The sequence below is a fragment of the Styela clava genome, chromosome 9, assembly GCF_964204865.1.
Source record: "Styela clava chromosome 9, kaStyClav1.hap1.2, whole genome shotgun sequence".
Classification (NCBI taxonomy): Eukaryota; Metazoa; Chordata; class Ascidiacea; order Stolidobranchia; family Styelidae; genus Styela; species Styela clava.
Genome location: NC_135258.1, coordinates 21644893 through 21659694, shown reverse-complemented (window position 1 = coordinate 21659694; position 14802 = coordinate 21644893). Strand labels below are relative to the sequence as shown.

Here is a 14802-nt window from a genome sequence, read left to right as displayed (position 1 = left end):
GAGGCGGCAGGTCTAAAGCGTGTGCTAGAAGATGGTGAGTTTTCATTTTTTTTTTCGCTTTTTTCTCCACAATATTCTATCACGTGGATGTATTATACGGCGCATTGCAGTCAAGGCTTATTGATGGAGCGTCTGTGCAGTCGTGTATTTCAGACTTCTGCGATGCTGTATCTCGTATCCGGGAAACAATAAAATACGACGACACATGGAGTGCTTCTTTACGCCGCGAGCAAACGACGCAGCGTTTGATTCTGTCTGCAAAGGAATGCTGTGACATTCTGGTGAATCAAATAGGCGATCGTCTGCGCACTGAACACCTTGCCGCGTTCTCTTTGATGAACCCCAAAAATTTTCCAAAATTTGCACGTCAATTTCCCATCCATTTGTTGGCTACTGTCTCCAAATTTTACCCCATGATAAACGTGGGTGAATTGGAAAATGAATTGCGATGTATATACACCAATCAAACTTTTTTGAACATCACATCAACTTGCGCGCTCTATGGGTTCCTCATAGATAACACTCTAGTAACTACCTTTGCGGCGTCTGCAAAATTTCTGGACATCATTTTGACGACGCCTATTTCTTCCGCCGACGCAGAGCGAACATTCAGCACGCTGAAGCGTATTAAAACGTATCTCAGAAACACAATGAAGCAAGATAGATTAAATTCCTTGGCTGTTTTATCCATTCACAGAGACGTTATTTCTGGGATGCATGACTTTAATCAGCGTTTTATTGAGCATTTTGCTTCCAAGAAACCGCGGCGTGTTGCATATATGTTCAAGCAGTAGAAGTCTAGCAGCATATATATCTATGAGTGAGCGACGCATGTCTTTATCTTTGCATTAACTTTCCTTTCTTCATAGTAACGTTTTAAACCTTATTTTAGGTTTTGTCTGCTTTCCCGAAGTTTCTGTTAATATGTCATTGTATTTATCTGGGTAAATATTGCCTTTCCTTTTGAAAGAGGTTTCAAAATGAACTATGTCTATATTTATTAATCCCTTGACTTGGACCGGTTTTAAAGACACTTTCTTATCGTTAAAAATTGTCGCTTTTGCCGATTGGTTGTTACCGATGGAATGGTTTTTATACTCATAAAATGATGGGAGAACTTACAGCGCTCATCCTGTCCCCGTAGATGGGGGTGACTTGGTCCCGCAGTAGCTTGCCCCGGTTGTCAAAATGACCACGCGCCGCCACTGCTGTATAGTACATAAATTACTCTATACATATCGTACTGTATTGTAAAGTATGGTACAGTAATAAAATGTACAAATAATGCAAAAAGTACGATGTAAATGAGGAAAACCAATGAACCCAAAGCACTGATTTTCTTGATCACAATCATCCAGTTTAAAGGCTTAGATATTACAGTACAGAATTCAATTTTATATTTTTTTGAAAGTGCTTTCGTAACCTCGAAACAGCGCAAGTCGCGACCGTCGTAACCCGAGGACTCCCTGTATATTTAAATAGCTTGTTGGCCGTGGTTCGACTCGGCGGTTTGGCGCATCGTGCTAAGCGTTGGAAATACGCTCGCCATAGCATTTTGATTAAACCACACGGGTTCGAATCCGGGGGATAATTTTGTGTGAGGGGACTCCTCGCCGCCGTAGGGTGGTTAACGGGTCATGTAACTAACTACTGGTCGGTTGGGAGTTCCTCCAACATCTAGTATTCTAGTCCATGCGTCTGAAAGCAAATAACTGGACGAGAGGGCGTGGTTCGCCATATGAATAAGCGGTCTTATCGGCTTTCCTCTACACCGGGATAAATATGTAAATCATATTCTAACCCAGTTAGGGCTTCCTCCAACATCTGGCTCGTGCATTGGGTGTACATATTTATCCCGTTCAAAATCCACCTTCCGCCTTCATTCTATCGCAGTGCTCTTCAACAGGGGTTCCGCGGAACCCTAGGCCTAGGGTTCCGCAATACATGCAGTGGGGTTCCGTGAGTTTATAGGGCTCCGTAGGGGTTCCGCGTTTTTTTTTTTTTTTGGGAAATCATTTCTTGCTTCAGTATGTTGATGCGCCATTATAAATATTCTTAGACCACCGTGTCTCATTCAAACTTCAAGTAGGCCAGTTAGTTAAATAGGAGGTTTAGGCACAGTGCAGTCAATAGACAAAACAGAAATATTTTCGGTTGTTGCGTCACTTCAGTCATTGTTATGCAACCAACAAGAACGCTTGTTGCACCATAAGTAGCCTACATGATGTTCAAAGTATGTAGATATTGCTCGAGACTGGAGAGAGTATATACTACAAACTAGAGTTGTTGTTCAGTTTTTGTTGGAATATAGTAAAAATAGTGTGAAACTTAAAAAATAGTGTGAAACTTTTTAATATTTAGTCAATACAGATGAAGCAAAATAGTATATTTTCTTATGTGAGGCGAAATAATATCAACGGTGAAGGTCATGACGGCAATGAGCAAAGTTGTTCAAATGCAAAACGCGACACCTGCTCCACCTCCGAAGCAAACCAAATGTAATTCAATTGCCAAAGTTAGAATTATTTTTTAATTTTGTTAATTGGGGTTCCATAAAAAACGAAAAATTATATCAGGGGTTCCACAATAACAAAAAGGTTGAAGAGCACTGTTCTATCCCCTGTCAGTAATCAGTAGTTTATTTTTCACCATATTTAAAATAGGCACAAACATACAAATTGCAATAAATTAAATTGAACCTTTCCCCGACCTTTGACCCTCGGAAAATTCTTCCTATACTTTACCATTGCAAAATTTTCAGGGTTATTTTAAAGGTGGGTTATCACGGAACATTTTTCTGGTTTAATTTTATTGTACAAATTTTTTTAGAATTTTTGACGCTTTCCGTTTACATAAAATCGACTTAATTTTCGCGAATTTTTAAAAGTCGACCCGTCAGGAATCGAACGCTAATTAGTATGGCCCCCGTGATGACGTAGCAGTGACAACTCGTCAACGGAGTTTTGCATTCGGTTAAAGGCATTTTTGGTACTTGGCAATTTTATTTTGGATGGTGTGTCGGTTCTATTGGGCATTGCAGTTTAAAACGGTGCAGTATGTTTTAACATATACCAGTATTTTAAAATAATTTCAATGCAGTGTTGGCAATGACTGTGAACTCAGCGAACTGCGGTCAATTAGACTACCGTGTACCGGTACCGTACTTGGTATTTCTGCTGAACTATTACCGGTAGGGCCTACAGTATTAGGGTACGGTACCGTACGGTACGGCATTGACAGCATATTCTAATATTTTAGGTATTCTTTATATATGAATTACTTATGTTTTACACTCTGTACCGGGTTCTGTTTTCTCTTCTAAATCTATAATCCAATATTTTTTTATTACATTGCCAGTGCACCATACCTAACACCTGAACACTGTTACACCAACCTGCCAACTGACCAACAAACCTAGCAGCAGTATAGTAAATCAAAGTTATATACCGGTATTGACCGTGCATCAGTAATGCCTAGCCGTTGTGTAATTGGAGGTTGCTCCAACACTCATAGAGATGGAGTGTCATTGCATATTTTTCCGAAAGATCAAGCAAGAAAAAAATTGTGGGTTAAATTTGTGAAACTAACCCGGTCTGATTTCTCGTTTCAAACACACAAAAGACCACTAAAATGCAGTGATCATTTCAGTCCTGAAAGTTATGTTGAGAGAATGAAATATTGTGATGAGGGCAGCCAGAGAGTATTATTAACCATTTGTACTGGTCGGCGGGTAGCTCGGGGGGCGATGGTGACATGGTTGAGCAGAAAGTCATGAGCCTACTTCGTCACATCCGAAATGTTCACACAGGACATGGGAACCTATACATGGAATGTCAACATGCACCTTTAGTGATGAGGAAAAAGGGAAGAAATGGATTTTTCCAGGTAGTAAATAATGCGAGAGTTTTAATGGATCACGATCCAGTAAAAATACTGTAAAGTTTTTGGTGATTGCGGTTTGTCTTATATATCACTTTTTTAATAGGACAGAGAGCGTATGATGAATTGGAGAGTCTTTTCGATAACTTTAGGTTCAAAAAAGACATCCGAAAGCTCTCACCATTAGATCAGACATCTGGATTGGAAGGGTTCCACTCCCTATTGAACCATTTTGCTTCCAAGATGCTGTCGTATGGTTACAAAGGAATTTTCTGCAAGTGAGTTCCATAAATATTCCAATATCTGAAACAGAATAACGAGTTTTAACGGTGGGTATGTTTATTCTAGAATGTTATTAGCGGTTCTACACCGCAATGCTAATAGTGGAAGACCTCAGGCAAAAACAAAGGATGGGTGCCTGCAATATGAGGTCCTGTATCCTAGGGGGAAAATGGGACAGCACACTGTTCGAAGAGTACGCTCTGAGCCGTGTTATGGTGAGTCCGTAAAATATAGAAGGTTCGACTTGAAAAACATAAGTATAAGTGATTCACTTATCTTTTTCACAGCATATATGAAAGTCTTGCTTCAGAAAGTTATTTCAGAGGTTGATGGCAGTTCAACCACAAGCCAGGGTGATCTGTCACTGATATCATCACCACCACCAACCTTGTCTTCCAGGTGTGAGAGGCCAGATAAGGAGCTCGCAATACAGGAGCTTCAAAGCCGTTTTAATAGTTAAGTATTGACAACTAGGGCTGTGGAGCCGAAAAAAATTTTCGGCTCTAACTTTTCAGGAAATCAAATTTGGCTTATGCAAGCTTTTGTAGTTTTAGAAAATTCAAATGTAAATTGTTATCACTATTAAGAAGTTAAAATGAAAAGAGAGACTAATCTCTGCAAATTAGGCCATTTAAGTTTAAAATTCGTATTCAAAGGTCAAAAAAACATGTCAACCTCGGTTCCACAGCCCATAGTTCATCAAATGCAATTTATCCGTTCGCCCTTCTTGGTTTATTTTTCATCAATTGTTTCATCTTCTGATTTTCTGGTAATTATTTTGTGCCAATAAATTTTTTATCTGAAATCTCCATTGTTTCAACGCCTCTTGTTATAAATATTGGGTTGGCCCTAAAAAGGGCCCTTTTTCATGCAGTTCGCTGAGAAAACTCTTTCTAAGGTGAAGGTGGTTGAAATCCTGTGTATGAGGGGGATTCAAAATGTTCTCTTATCTTCACAACCACACAAGATGGGAGTGGAAATCTTATCTTTCTTCCTACCCTGCCCCAACACCACTCCACGAATGATCGGTAGGAAGTGTAACGGTTACGCCTGAAAAAATACAACCAATAAGATCGAAAGAAATGACAGATAAACATATTTAAACGTAACATAAACTTACTCATTTGGAGCTGCACTGATTTTGCCCCAGATCTTTGGTAAGTGGCTTCAAGAACAAAAACATTAAGGCATATTGGTTCAAATCCAGGATGATCAACAATGCATTGAACCTCAATTCCATGCTGCGTAGCCAAACGTTCCAAAACTCTTTTGACTGCTGGGGCTTCATGACAACAAATGCATGATGCTGGATTGGATTGTTCAGAGCAGTGTGAACAAAAACACCTGCAAAAACAAGTGCGCTAGAATTGTATGGATAAAATGGAATACTGCTTTATTGGAATATGATTATTCAAGTTATGTTTAACTGATTCTGTATGTAAGACTTTTTATCAAACCATTACTACTGTAGTAGAAGACTACCAACACTTATTGTAGTACGGTAGCCTACTGCAGTACTGTAATTATCAACTTACCAATCTGTATTGCCCAGACGTTCATGATGCAGCTCTTTTTCAGTGCTACTGACTTCCAGTGCAGTAAGCTCTTCAGCAGTAAATTCAGTTTCGTACATGAACCCCCCCCCCCCCCACACCACCTGCAATATACATCTCATCCTCCTCATTACTGCTCTCATATTCGTGCTGATTGGCCAATGTCACGAAGTAAACAAGGAAGTCGATCCTCGGGGAAAGGTCCATATCGGCTGACTTGTTCGATTCGGTACAATACGCCGAAAATATCATAAGACTCCATTGTTACGCGCTTTCACAGTTGCCACAAAATGCGTACATGGACTCGTTTAACATTAAAACTAATTTTTGCATAGTCAATTAACTCAAATCTGACAAATAACACACAAAACCACGGAAACGAGGCAATGTTTACAAACATGCTTGAATGTCTGTCTGAACGAACGAGATTGCCATTGTTGTTACGACATCGTTTACTTTTTTTTCTGAATGTTATTTGTTACAGAAACAAGAGAGCTATGCTCAAATATATGGACACGTAGCCACCCAATGGCAATAATTTTGATGACGTCATAGCAAAAAAAAAGTAATAGCCTTCTGAAGAAAATTTTTATCTTTAACCACTGGAACTTTCAAAGCAATTGGTCCTGTAATCAAAGAGAAAAGCGACTTTTTAAAAACGTTTCAAAGAACAAGAACAACAACATAATATTGAAACGATCGCTATGTCCACTACGTGTCCAATAAACAAGGAAATCGATGCTCGGGGAAACAGCACATTGACACCTTAACGGCATTGACCCGGTTAGAACGTTATTCAGCTTCTTCGACATACCAGACTATTACCGGTACCTAGTGGCGGCGCGTGGTCATTTTGACAACCGGGGCAAGCTACTGCGGGACCAAGTCACCCCATCTACGGGGACAGGATAAGCGCTGTAAGTTCTCCCATCATTTTATGAGTATAAAAACCATTCCATCGGTAACAACCAATCGGCAAAAGCGACAATTTTTAACGATAAGAAAGTGTCTTTAAAACCGGTCCAAGTTAAGGGATTAATAAATATAGATATAGTTTATTTTGAAACCTCTTTCAAAAGGAAAGGCAATGTTTACCCAGATAAATACAATGACATATTAACAGAAACTTCGGGAAAGCAGACAAAACCTAAAATAGGGTTTAAAACGTTACTATGAAGAAAGGAAAGTTATGCAAAGATAAGGACATGCGTCGCTCACTCATAGATATATATATATGCTGCTAGACTTCTACTGCTTGAACATATATGCAACACGCCGCGGTTTCTTGGAAGCAAAATGCTCAATAACGCGCTGATTAAAGTCATGCATCCCAGAAATAACGTCTCTGTGAATGGATAAAACAGCCAAGGAATTTAATCTATCTTGCTTCATTGTGTTTCTGAGATACGTTTTAATACGCTTCAGCGTGCTGAATGTTCGCTCTGCGTCGGCGGAAGAAATAGGCGTCGTCAAAATGATGTCCAGAAATTTTGCAGACGCCGCAAAGGTAGTTACTAGAGTGTTATCTATGAGGAACCCATAGAGCGCGCAAGTTGATGTGATGTTCAAAAAAGGTTGATTGGATTATATACATCGCAATTCATTTTCCAATTTACCCACGTTTATCATTGGGTAAAATTTGGATACAGTAGCCAACAAATGGATGGGAAATTGACGTGCAAATTTTGGAAAATTTTTGGGGTTCATCAAAGAGAACGCGGCAAGGTGTTCAGTGCGCAGACGATCGCCTATTTGATTCACCAGAATGTCACAGCATTCCTTTGCAGACAAAATCAAACGCTGCGTTGTTCGCCCGCGGCGTAGAGAAGCACTCCATGTGTCGTCGTATTTTATTGTTTCCCGGATACGAGATACAGCATCGCAGAAGTCTGAAATACACGACTGCACAGACGCTCTATCCATTAGCCTTGACTGCAATGCGCCGTATAATACATCCACGTGATAGAATATTGTGGAGCTCTCCCAAACCGGAGAGCTCTGAATGCCATTGAAATACTCAATGAGCTTAGACCTAATTTCGAACACGCCCTGCACCACGCGTGATTGGAAGTTCCAACGTGTTGGTGCACAAGCTGGGAGACGGCGGCTACATATCTGGCGAAGAAGGTCAGAGCGCTTCGGCGAAACGGAAAAAAATGAAGAAAACCCCGAAACATTTGCAAAAAATATACGGACGAGAGGGGTATCAAGACACATATTTTTAATAACGAGGTTAAATTGGTGTGCATAACAATGTAAAAAATGCGCATGTGGAAAATCGAAAGCAAATGGACTAAAGGTCTCTAACTGATTCAAATAGCGAAACAAGCGACAAAAACGAAGGCGAGGAAACTATCAACTCTTCAAGCAACCAACGAACGAGAAGGAATGCGTGTATATGTCAACACGTTGTTGTAAGAAACGTCGGCATTGTGTCGTCATAATTTCGGGGCTAGCCCCGATGATTTAGTAAAAGAAACAGAAAACAAACGAGACAAACGCGTCGAGTGGAAGATAAAAGAGAGAATACGATATACAATGAGCAACCGGGGCAAAATCGGCGTCGCCCCGTCGACGTTCGGCGAAGGCTTTGCGAGCGAAAAACTAACCATGTCGGGAGAATATGGCTAGTGTAGACAGTCTGTGCAACCGATATTGAGGTAATTTTCGAATATTTTTATCATACCGAAAAAACAACCGGGGCATTGCCCCGGTTGGCCCTATTGACGCGCCGCCACTGCCGGTACCTATCATATGGTCATGCCTGAATGATTCATGACGTGATGGCAGGTAAAGATTTTCTAAAGGGTAGTCGAACTTGGAGCTATTTTGGATAGGCTAATTAATTATACAGCTGCCTAATAGTACGAGAGAATTATTGACATTTTAGAATATACATATTTATTCCAGGCTAAAGGAAAGACAGACGGCTTAATCATATGGCGAACCACTGCCTCTCGTCCGGTTAGGTACGGTAGTACCGGTACCAGTTTATATCTGGTATACGGTACCGGTACCTGTTGCTATATGGGATCAGTTGGCCAGTTACTCGTTTTCGGAAGCATGGACTTTACTGCTCTATCATTGGCAGTTGTTAATGCAACTTAGTCTTCGGATCTCGATCTCACTGTATCCGAATAGAAGTTGTAAATTGAACCGTACCGGTACCGTGTCCGTACCCTACGGCAGACGGCAAATGCAGAAAATAGGCGAGCTGAAGGGTACCGGTACGGTATCGTAACCTAACGGACGTAACGGTAACTTTGCGGTGCTACATCTAGTGCATGAAACAAAATGGTACTGTAACATTATTGTCCAATAAAACAAAAAAAATTGAAAAGTCATTGTTGAAGATACCAAGTTCAGAAGTACCGGTATAGTTTTTATTAGTCAACAAATACTGCTAGCAATCTAATGACCATTTTGAAGAATTGTTACCATGTGTATCATAAAGATTGCTGAATGCTTTTAATGTTCTATATGAAGAATTCTAATAATAACTCAATGAGGCTGTAACAGTTGTAGGATTACGCTTGCTACAGTAATTAGTGATCAAGGCTTTTTTATATGATTTTCTCTCCCTGGCGATGAATGTTGAAATTTTGTACCATCTTATATACCGGTACATCCTAATATTGTCTTTCTTTTCAAATCCCATGAAGCAAGCACTCTGTATTTAGTCTGCTTTTTATTGAACTATTAAAAGTGCCAATAGTTGTCAGATTATTTCAATGGCGGATGTTGCAGCTCATGATCACAAACATGTTCATGATGAAAAACATGTAGTCAGATTTCCAGAAGAACAAGATGATAAATGTAATAAAATATCTGTCTTGAGAACTGGAGGTTCAAATAACAAAGTTGAAATTCATGCTGGATTTTTTAAATCTGATCACAAGTGAGTCTGCCCTGGAATATTTTACCATTTCTAACCCGATACTTCCAGTCTATCACAAAAAATGGTAGTGTTCAAATGACACTGTTGTTAATAGATTTCAAAAAAGGAGGGTGCTCCCTTCTTGTTTGGAAATTGTATAAAATTTGTGTATGTATGTATTAGTTTCTAATTTCCGCTTGTGTATTTCAAGTATTTAATGTATATTTAAAGTTGATACAATTCATGAAAATCATGCATAAGACTGAACACAGCTTATGATCACCCTTTGCACAAAGCCTCCACCGTATTTGAAGACTGTTTACTTTAAAATATTTGCCGAGCACTTGAAGCAAGTAGTCTTCTCATTACCACCATCGGCTGTAGGCTATAGCAAATATTAGCAATTCTAAGTCATGTAATTCAACTGCACCAATGTGTTTATTCCAGTCGAATAAAACATTAAGATAAAGACAAAATGAAACTAAGTAGTCAGTAATACTAATCTACATTAGGATAAGAATTCAAATATTGAATAAAAGTAATAACTATTGGGTACTGAATTTTCCTTTATATTTTAGGTATGAAGTAATATTTGAAATTAATGACTTCGTAGGTCTTGGCAAAGATGTATCCATAGAGGCTCCATCAGGTGCACATATGACCTCCACAAATGTTCAACACAATACATCTGGTAACTATTTAATATACTTTACATTGAAACAAAATCATATGATAGGTACTAAACAAGCAAGGGTCATTAGGTACTTATTACAACACGAAACCTAGATTGGAATGACTTTCTATGAAATTTGTAAAATATATAAATAAACCCAAGGCCATAGAATTTGATTGAGGCACACAATATCCAGTTTGAATAATGCCAATGTTTATATATTTCATTAGGTAATATAGAAGTCACACTGGAGTACTTTCCACAGAACATAGATGGTATAATAAACGAATGCTTTACAATCAGATCAAACAATGGAAATAAAGAACTTCATGGAATATTGAGAGCAGAAGTTCTAGGTAAAATAGGATATTGATGATGTGAGAAGGTACTATGATTGCACAGAACAGAAATACCTGCAAAAATTGCATCAAAGATTTGTGTATTTATGAAAAAAAAAATGTCTGATTTGACGAAACTTCATTGGGTGTGTATAAATGAGATTAGATATTTACTGCAATTGTAAAAAAAATGCAAAAATAAAATAGGTATCAACAAATGTATAAAAAGTGTGCTCATTTCATTATTTCAGGTCATGGCCAAGGCACCCCAATGTTGAAAGATGGAGTAAGATGCATACAAAGGCCACATAGTGCAAGTTCGTCAACATCAAGCTAGATAAGGATCAAAAAACTGAATCAAAAAACTGATTTGAAGATAAAGTAACACCTCTGAGCCATGCTATGAATAATATGAAAATTGCTTCTCAGCTTATCTTCCATTTCTGCCCATTTTGTAAAACTCTCTATTAGGTTGAACATGAATAAATGACAGCATTTGTGCGGTCATGGTGGTAAATGCAACTAATGCTGCAATATCCCAAGCATCTTCCTTATTTAGACCATGGTCTTCCAAGTTTTTAAAATACTCCTCCGTTACCTCCTGAGAATGGCACACTGTAGAGGCCAAAGAGAGGATCGCTTTTTCGCGAGATGTTAAATCAGCATGTTCCCAATTTGCGATGAGCTGTTAGAAAATTTGACCTTTTATACCTCTTTGTAACTACCGTTTTGTACACATATTTAATCATTATATATAAAATTTCAAAAGTGCTTATAGAGCACAATCGGACATATAATACCATTTAACGAGGTCTTATATCCAATGAAGCACAGAAAAAATTCAAGTTGCCAAATTATCAATATCAGATAATCAATCACATTAAAATCAGTGAAGAGAAAAATCAATGTTTATGGATGTTTTCAGTTATTGGTGGAAAACGCTGTTTATGACACCCATCCATTGAAATACAATATTGTTTTATTCCAAATATACTTATGGACTATATACTTGGTGGTTTCATCATATATCAAAATTCAATTTACCTGTTCCGTCAATTCTGGTTTATTTGAATATTTCCTATGTTGCCCACTGTGCGCAACAACACAATACAGGCACTTCAGCTTTGAACTTGTGACTAAAGCTACCATTTCTCGGTCTGCTCTAGTCAAGTTTCCCTCTTCTGCAGTAATTGTAACAATTGTTTTATATCACAACATGTTGAACGTTTTGTTCGTAGGAATATAATAAAACCCTGACAAACTCATAATTTTTGCAATCTACACAGTGATGCTTCACAGTGCAACTGCTGAATAGTGATCCATCCTATGTCTATACCGCAGATCAGCAATGATAATGAAAGTCCTTACCTTTGAACCAGAGACAAAATATTCTAAAAGATTTTTAATTGGAATGCCTCTAGTTCTAATGAATGGCAATAACATCACCAACTAAAGGTTCACAAATTATATCCCCCTCCCTTGTTTGAACTAGAGACATACCCCTAGATAACATAGTTAAAAAAGCTGATATTCTTATACGATGTGAAAGAGATATTCCAGAACATGAGAAATTGATATTTCTCTTCTATATAATCGTGTAATATTCAAAATGTTAATATAAAATTTTGGCAGCGGAAATAGCCAAATTAGTTGGGATAGTTTAGCTTATAAATAGCTGGAAACAGTTCAGAATCTTGTTCCTACTCGCAGTAGTGGGGAAGAGCATGGATCGTTAACGAGGCAGATATTACAAACTTGATCCCTACATGGCAAATAATAATTTTAATACTAACTTATCTTTTAAAGCGTTGTAGATCAGATCAAAGGCTAAATATATCGGTCCAGATTTAGATGGCGCCTGAAAATGGTTAAAATTACCGATACATCTCTAGTTCGAATATGGTATAATTTAAAATATCCAGCTTCACCTTTGTGTATCAATGCATCATAATATTCATAGAAAGCTTTAAATTCTCTCGGTCGTCTGGCATATACTTGAAGAAAATTTGGGATAAATCCATTTCTGTCCTCCGTTTCATGCATTCTTTCACGTACATGCACAGGGAGTTGCTTGACCTGATGATATGTTAAAAATAAATTGGTCTACACAAACTATAAGTGTCAACATTATTAACAGCAGAGAATTCACTCACATTTGGACTCTTGTATTGTGTTTTGTTGCAGTGTACTTTATATTTGCTAGCATGAAAAATCTGCTTCGTAACATTACGTGCTGCACCATTTATCTGTAAGCATTGAAAATAGGTATAGAGCTCCTAATCAATTCAAACTTGGATATGCAGATTTTTATGTAGTGATATGGTCTGTATGGAATATACCTAGACCAGGGGCGGGCAACCTTTTTCGGCTCGCGTGCCGAAATCAGCTAAATTTAACGACAAAATTCTTCTGCGTGCCGACCAAAATTGAAAACAATTCTTTGCTACGTTTTAAAGCAACGATACACAATAATAAACCTTTTAAACATGTGCAGACAGATGCACTAGTCGGGGAAAATATCAGTCCGACAAATAAATTTGATTCCTTTTCTTATTCTATATAAGTGAGGCTTCTGCTGCTGCATTACCGCTGATAGAGATTTACATTGGGTTTATATTCTGTAACTTTCAAAGAAAAAAATGAACTACTGGTTTCATCTTTCAGGCTACTCTTATAACAAGATTAAATAAAGTTCATAACTGAGAACAGAGATTCACAAGCATATGTAGATGAAAACATGGAGAGTAATTTAGGAGATGGAAAATTTTCGGTAATGGCATCCCAATCATGCAATAGTTCGTTTTCTGCACTTCTCTCTGTATTTCCTGTCATAATCTCTTTTGAAATTAATCGATAACCGTAGGTTAGCAAGTAACTCTAACCATCATGAGCTTTACAACTTCATAAATCAAGCAGAAATGAAGAAAAAGGGTGGCACAGACAAACTATATTATGTAAGAATGTAAGCCAAATGAATGCTGCTCCCTTCTCGAGAGCTCACTCATTTGTTATGTCATAATATATTTCTCTGTAGCCATATGTCATGAAAATACACAAAGAGTTTAAATAATTAACGGATTGTTAAACGATAATGAATAAACGAACACCTAGTTTAATCAGATAATTCTTGAAACTTTTTATTTGAAGAAGAATGATCTCGTTTTTCGAGGTCTCGCTCGCGTGCCGAATAAATGGGCTCGCGTGCCGAAGGGGTTGCCCACCCCTGACCTAGACTGTTGTGGACTGAAGCGATCGTGGGATTGGTATCTGACCAAATTATAAAAAAGGGTCCAGCTTCATGGAAAATTGGATACAGAGATAGGAAAGGGTGATGCATTGACTGATTGAAGGTATAATAAAACTGGATCATGTGAGCAAACCAGGGTCGCGGTTACGAGAATGAATACCGGTGCTGTACTAGTGTATAGACTGATAGAGGTAATAATTTACATGTTTGGTGCTTAATTTCATATCAGCAGGAAAAGGGCAGTTCAGCAAACAAGTACGTACGGTATACCGGTACCTACTGCAGTTCTGGTACTTTAGTACCTTGCATTGTTAGCCACATCCACATGGAAACATGTGTGGCCTCTATAATTGCATAATTTAAAACTTACCGGTACCATGCTTCGTGTTATCAGCGCTTTAGCACATCTCCTTAGCAATGGCATATTATTTGGTGTATATTCATACGCGGTTCCCCCGACGTCCAACAACCTGCAGGCGAATCGGGCACTGTTATATTGAACTTATAAATAAATACTAATACTAACAACTTATGTATCAACGGGAATCAATGAAGCGTTAAAGGTCATTTTATTTTCGCATTTACTTCTAAAGACGCATGCGGAATTCACTATTTACGATATGAAAATAAAAATATACAAGTAAGAGTGGAGTCAATTTTTCTACACTTACAATTCAAATAGTACAGAAAATGGAAGCAAAGTTTTCTGACAAAAGTAAGTCAAATTTTCACAGAGACGAGGTTGCAAGTACAACAAAAGTTCTATTTTTTAATCAACTTTCCATAACACCCCACAGCTCCCCAAAGAGTGCAGAAAGCAATGCAGATACTGTACAGGTCGAAGCGGAAAGAAAGAAAAGAGTTGCAGTTCTTCAATCTGAAGGAGGGGAAATAAGGCTGATATCAATGTTGCTCAGGAAAACAATCACAAATCCTATCATCAGAAGCTTTAA

General features: G+C 38.2%; 4 protein-coding genes and 1 long non-coding RNA gene across 7 annotated transcripts; 3 read left to right on the top strand and 2 right to left on the bottom strand.

Annotated features, from left to right (window-relative positions):
• Positions 1 to 3004: 3004 nt before the first annotated feature.
• LOC120330482 (uncharacterized) lies at positions 3005 to 4655 on the top strand. Its single transcript, XM_078116286.1, has 4 exons — positions 3005 to 3885; positions 3986 to 4157; positions 4228 to 4376; positions 4449 to 4655. The coding sequence occupies exons 1-4, from the start codon at positions 3831 to 3833 to the stop codon at positions 4619 to 4621; spliced, it is 549 nt and encodes a 182-aa protein (XP_077972412.1). The 5' UTR covers positions 3005 to 3830; the 3' UTR covers positions 4622 to 4655.
• Positions 4656 to 5004: 349 nt separating this feature from the next.
• On the bottom strand, positions 5005 to 5805 carry LOC120339446 (uncharacterized). 2 transcript variants are annotated; one of them, XM_078116287.1, is made up of 3 exons: positions 5697 to 5805; positions 5282 to 5505; positions 5005 to 5211 (listed from the first exon to the last, which is right to left on the bottom strand). In XM_078116287.1, exons 1-3 carry the CDS (start codon positions 5792 to 5794, stop codon positions 5156 to 5158), a joined length of 378 nt encoding a protein of 125 aa, XP_077972413.1. In that variant the 5' UTR covers positions 5795 to 5805; the 3' UTR covers positions 5005 to 5155. The 2 variants fall into 2 exon arrangements, with proteins under 2 accessions (XP_077972413.1, XP_077972414.1); XM_078116288.1 differs by having other exon boundaries at positions 5005 to 5505.
• A 3478-nt stretch (positions 5806 to 9283) lies between these two features.
• Positions 9284 to 11870, top strand: LOC120339375 (adipose-secreted signaling protein-like). Its single transcript, XM_039407482.2, has 4 exons — positions 9284 to 9612; positions 10170 to 10282; positions 10495 to 10620; positions 10854 to 11870. The coding sequence occupies exons 1-4, from the start codon at positions 9446 to 9448 to the stop codon at positions 10937 to 10939; spliced, it is 492 nt and encodes a 163-aa protein (XP_039263416.2). The 5' UTR covers positions 9284 to 9445; the 3' UTR covers positions 10940 to 11870.
• LOC120339374 (uncharacterized) lies at positions 10011 to 14639 on the bottom strand. 2 transcript variants are annotated; one of them, XM_039407481.2, is made up of 6 exons: positions 14521 to 14639; positions 14220 to 14319; positions 12756 to 12848; positions 12531 to 12678; positions 11647 to 11783; positions 10011 to 11287 (listed from the first exon to the last, which is right to left on the bottom strand). In XM_039407481.2, the coding sequence occupies exons 2-6, from the start codon at positions 14271 to 14273 to the stop codon at positions 11033 to 11035; spliced, it is 687 nt and encodes a 228-aa protein (XP_039263415.2). In that variant the 5' UTR covers positions 14274 to 14319; positions 14521 to 14639; the 3' UTR covers positions 10011 to 11032. The 2 variants fall into 2 exon arrangements, with proteins under 2 accessions (XP_039263415.2, XP_077972162.1); XM_078116036.1 differs by lacking the exon at positions 14521 to 14639 and having other exon boundaries at positions 14220 to 14411.
• Positions 14449 to 14736, top strand: LOC144427201 (uncharacterized). The gene is made up of 2 exons (XR_013477814.1): positions 14449 to 14564; positions 14647 to 14736. It is a non-coding gene; the product is annotated as an uncharacterized LOC144427201 (long non-coding RNA).
• The last annotated feature ends 66 nt before the right edge of the window (positions 14737 to 14802 follow it).

What these genes read in the sequence shown, in the direction of transcription:
- LOC120330482 (XM_078116286.1), top strand. Translation starts at nt 3,831, where the DNA reads ATGTCAACATGCACCTTTAGTGATGAGGAAAAAGGGAAGAAATGGATT. An exon ending in GAAGAAATGGATTTTTCCAG is followed by an intron (nt 3,886 to 3,985) that starts GTAGTAAATAAT and finishes CTTTTTTAATAG; the next exon opens with GACAGAGAGCGTATGATGAA. An exon ending in ACGCTCTGAGCCGTGTTATG is followed by an intron (nt 4,377 to 4,448) that starts GTGAGTCCGTAA and finishes TCTTTTTCACAG; the next exon opens with CATATATGAAAGTCTTGCTT.
- LOC120339446 (XM_078116288.1), bottom strand. Translation starts at nt 5,794, where the DNA reads ATGTACGAAACTGAATTTACTGCTGAAGAGCTTACTGCACTGGAAGTC. An exon ending in CGTCTGGGCAATACAGATTG is followed by an intron (nt 5,506 to 5,696) that starts GTAAGTTGATAA and finishes TTGTTTTTGCAG; the next exon opens with GTGTTTTTGTTCACACTGCT.
- LOC120339375 (XM_039407482.2), top strand. Translation starts at nt 9,446, where the DNA reads ATGGCGGATGTTGCAGCTCATGATCACAAACATGTTCATGATGAAAAA. An exon ending in TTTTTTAAATCTGATCACAA is followed by an intron (nt 9,613 to 10,169) that starts GTGAGTCTGCCC and finishes TTTATATTTTAG; the next exon opens with GTATGAAGTAATATTTGAAA. An exon ending in TGTTCAACACAATACATCTG is followed by an intron (nt 10,283 to 10,494) that starts GTAACTATTTAA and finishes ATATTTCATTAG; the next exon opens with GTAATATAGAAGTCACACTG.
- LOC120339374 (XM_039407481.2), bottom strand. Translation starts at nt 14,273, where the DNA reads ATGCCATTGCTAAGGAGATGTGCTAAAGCGCTGATAACACGAAGCATG. An exon ending in CACAATACAAGAGTCCAAAT is followed by an intron (nt 12,679 to 12,755) that starts GTGAGTGAATTC and finishes ACATATCATCAG; the next exon opens with GTCAAGCAACTCCCTGTGCA. An exon ending in AACCAGAATTGACGGAACAG is followed by an intron (nt 11,288 to 11,646) that starts GTAAATTGAATT and finishes ATTTTCTAACAG; the next exon opens with CTCATCGCAAATTGGGAACA.